We start from the raw sequence: 2,172 nt of genomic DNA, 5'->3' as shown, positions 1-2,172 counted from the left end.
GGACCGGTCGGCTCTGAGGAAACTTCCGCCTTCTGGGATGGAGCTGGCAAAGATGCCGGCAGCGTTTCCCCCCCATTTTTTTTTTTCCGTGTTTCCAGACCTTTATTAACCGGCGGGGGCCGCACGTCGCCCCCCATCCACCGCCAGCTGTGCGGTGCCCCCCATCCGTCACAGCGGTTCCCTCCCGTCCGCCACGCTGGTGCCTGGGGCCCCCCATCCGTGGCCGGCTGCCGCCTCCCGCCCATGGCCCCCGTGGGGGCCGTGTGCTACCCCCAGTTGATGGGCTCGTCCTCGGGGCCCAGCTGCAGCGTCTTGGTGACGACGCCGGTGCCAATGGTGCGGGAGCCGTCGCACAGGGTGAAGCGCTGGCCCTGCTCCAGCACCATGGGCTGCCGCAGGATGAGGCTCAGCTGCGTGTCCTCGCCCGGCATCACCATCTCCTTCTCCGGCAGCAGCAGCACGCGGCAGGTGATGTCCCAGGTGTGGGAGAACATCACGGGCATGTAGTGCGCCACGAAGGGCTTGTGCCGCCCCCCCTCCTGGAGGCCGAGGATGTAAACCTGCGCCTCCACCTTCTGGTGTGCCTGCAGCGAGCCGGGCTTGCCCATGACCATGCCGCGGTGCACGTCCTCCCACTTGAGCCCCCGCAGCAGCGCCCCCAGGTTGTCCCCGGCCTCCGCCCGCTCCAGGCTCTTGTGGAACATCTCGATGCCTGTCACCACCGTCCGCAGGTTGCGGTTGTAGCCCAGGAACTTGCACTCGTCGCCCTTGCGGCGCTCCAGTGTCCCCGTCACCACTGTGCCGCGGCCAGGGATGGAGTGGACAGACTCGACAGGCAGCAGGAAGGGCTTGTCGAGGTCGCGGACGGGCAGCGGGATGTGGGTGTCGATGGCCTCCAGCAGCTTCAGCACCGAGTTCAGCCCCAGCTCGGGCTCCTGCTGCTCCAGGGCGCAGAGGGCGGAGCCCACAATGACGGGCGTCCTCTCCCCGTCGTAGCCGAACTCGGTGAGCAGCTCCCGGACCTCGAGCTCCACCAGATCCAGCATCTCCTGGTCCGGCACCGCATCCGCCTTGTTCACGTACACCACCATGTGCTGCACCCCCACCTGCTTGGCCAGCAGCAAGTGCTCCCGGGTCTGCGGCATTTGCCCGTCGGTTGCGGCCACCACCAGGATGCAGCCGTCGAGAGGGGCCGTGCCCGTGATCATGTTCTTGACATAGTCAGCGTGGCCGGGGCAGTCGGTGTGGGCGTAGTGGTGGTTGGCGGTGGTGTACTCCACATTGGCCGCGTTGATGGTGATGCCGCGGGCCCGCTCCTCCGGCACGTTGTCAATCTCCTCGTAGTGCTTGAACTGGGCGCTGCCCGACTCCGACAGGATCTTGGTGATGGCAGCGGTCAGCGTGGTCTTGCCATGGTCCACGTGCCCGATGGTGCCCACGTTGACGTGGGGCTTGTCCCGCACGTAGGTCTTCTTAGCCTCGACCGCGAGGCCGCGCTGGGGGTGGGGGCCCGGGGGGGCCATGCCCAGGGCTCCCAGCAGGAGCCACGACAGGCGGCTCTGGAGACCGGCGGGTCTGCCCCGGGCCCCGCGCAGCAGCACTGCGGGCAGCGCCATGTTGCACCTCCTTCCCCCGCCCTCTCCGGGCCCGGAGTAACGACGGAGTCTCAATATGAGTATGATCGTTCTCTGGGCCTGCCTCCCACTCCGGTGTCCTCCGACAAGTAACCTCTACAATGGCATACCATTACTATTCTCAAAGCACATAAATCTGTCTTTAATATTTGCAATTATAGTGCTTAGAGAAAATACATACTTATTTCACTAATCCAGGGTCAAAAGCTAAGAGTTTTTTTTTCTAGGTATGCTTTTCTTCAATTTGTGCATTATACTCACTGTTTACTCTGTTCATCAGTTAAGGAAGCTGGATACAATTGCATGAATTGAATTTTGTCAATAATTTACTTCTTTAGAAAATACCTTCCATTTCTTTATATAGACTAAATAGTCTAGTAAAGGAAGTTTAATGACAAGAAGTTATCTTGGAAAAAGCTATTTTTAAGCTTGTTTTACAGAAACAAGTTTTAAATATGTATTTGTGAGCACCAGCACTGGAAGTTTTGTTCTAAAAAATAAAGCTTAGTAACATGCTGCAGGCTATTTACTGTACTTC

General features: G+C 59.8%; 1 protein-coding gene across 1 annotated transcript; it reads right to left on the bottom strand.

Moving 5' to 3' along the window:
* Positions 1 to 266: 266 nt before the first annotated feature.
* On the bottom strand, positions 267 to 1,631 carry LOC106494386 (elongation factor Tu, mitochondrial-like). Its single transcript, XM_067292322.1, has one exon. It carries the CDS (start codon positions 1,614 to 1,616, stop codon positions 267 to 269), a length of 1,350 nt encoding a protein of 449 aa, XP_067148423.1. The 5' UTR covers positions 1,617 to 1,631.
* Between the last annotated feature and the right edge of the window lie 541 nt (positions 1,632 to 2,172).

The sequence above is a fragment of the Apteryx mantelli genome, chromosome 2, assembly GCF_036417845.1.
Source record: "Apteryx mantelli isolate bAptMan1 chromosome 2, bAptMan1.hap1, whole genome shotgun sequence".
In the NCBI taxonomy this organism is placed as follows: Eukaryota; Metazoa; Chordata; class Aves; order Apterygiformes; family Apterygidae; genus Apteryx; species Apteryx mantelli.
This window is presented reverse-complemented; position numbering and strand designations above follow the sequence as displayed.

Excerpts from the sequence above, each read along its gene's own strand:
- LOC106494386 (XM_067292322.1), bottom strand. The coding sequence starts at position 1,616 with ATGGCGCTGCCCGCAGTGCTGCTGCGCGGGGCCCGGGGCAGACCCGCC.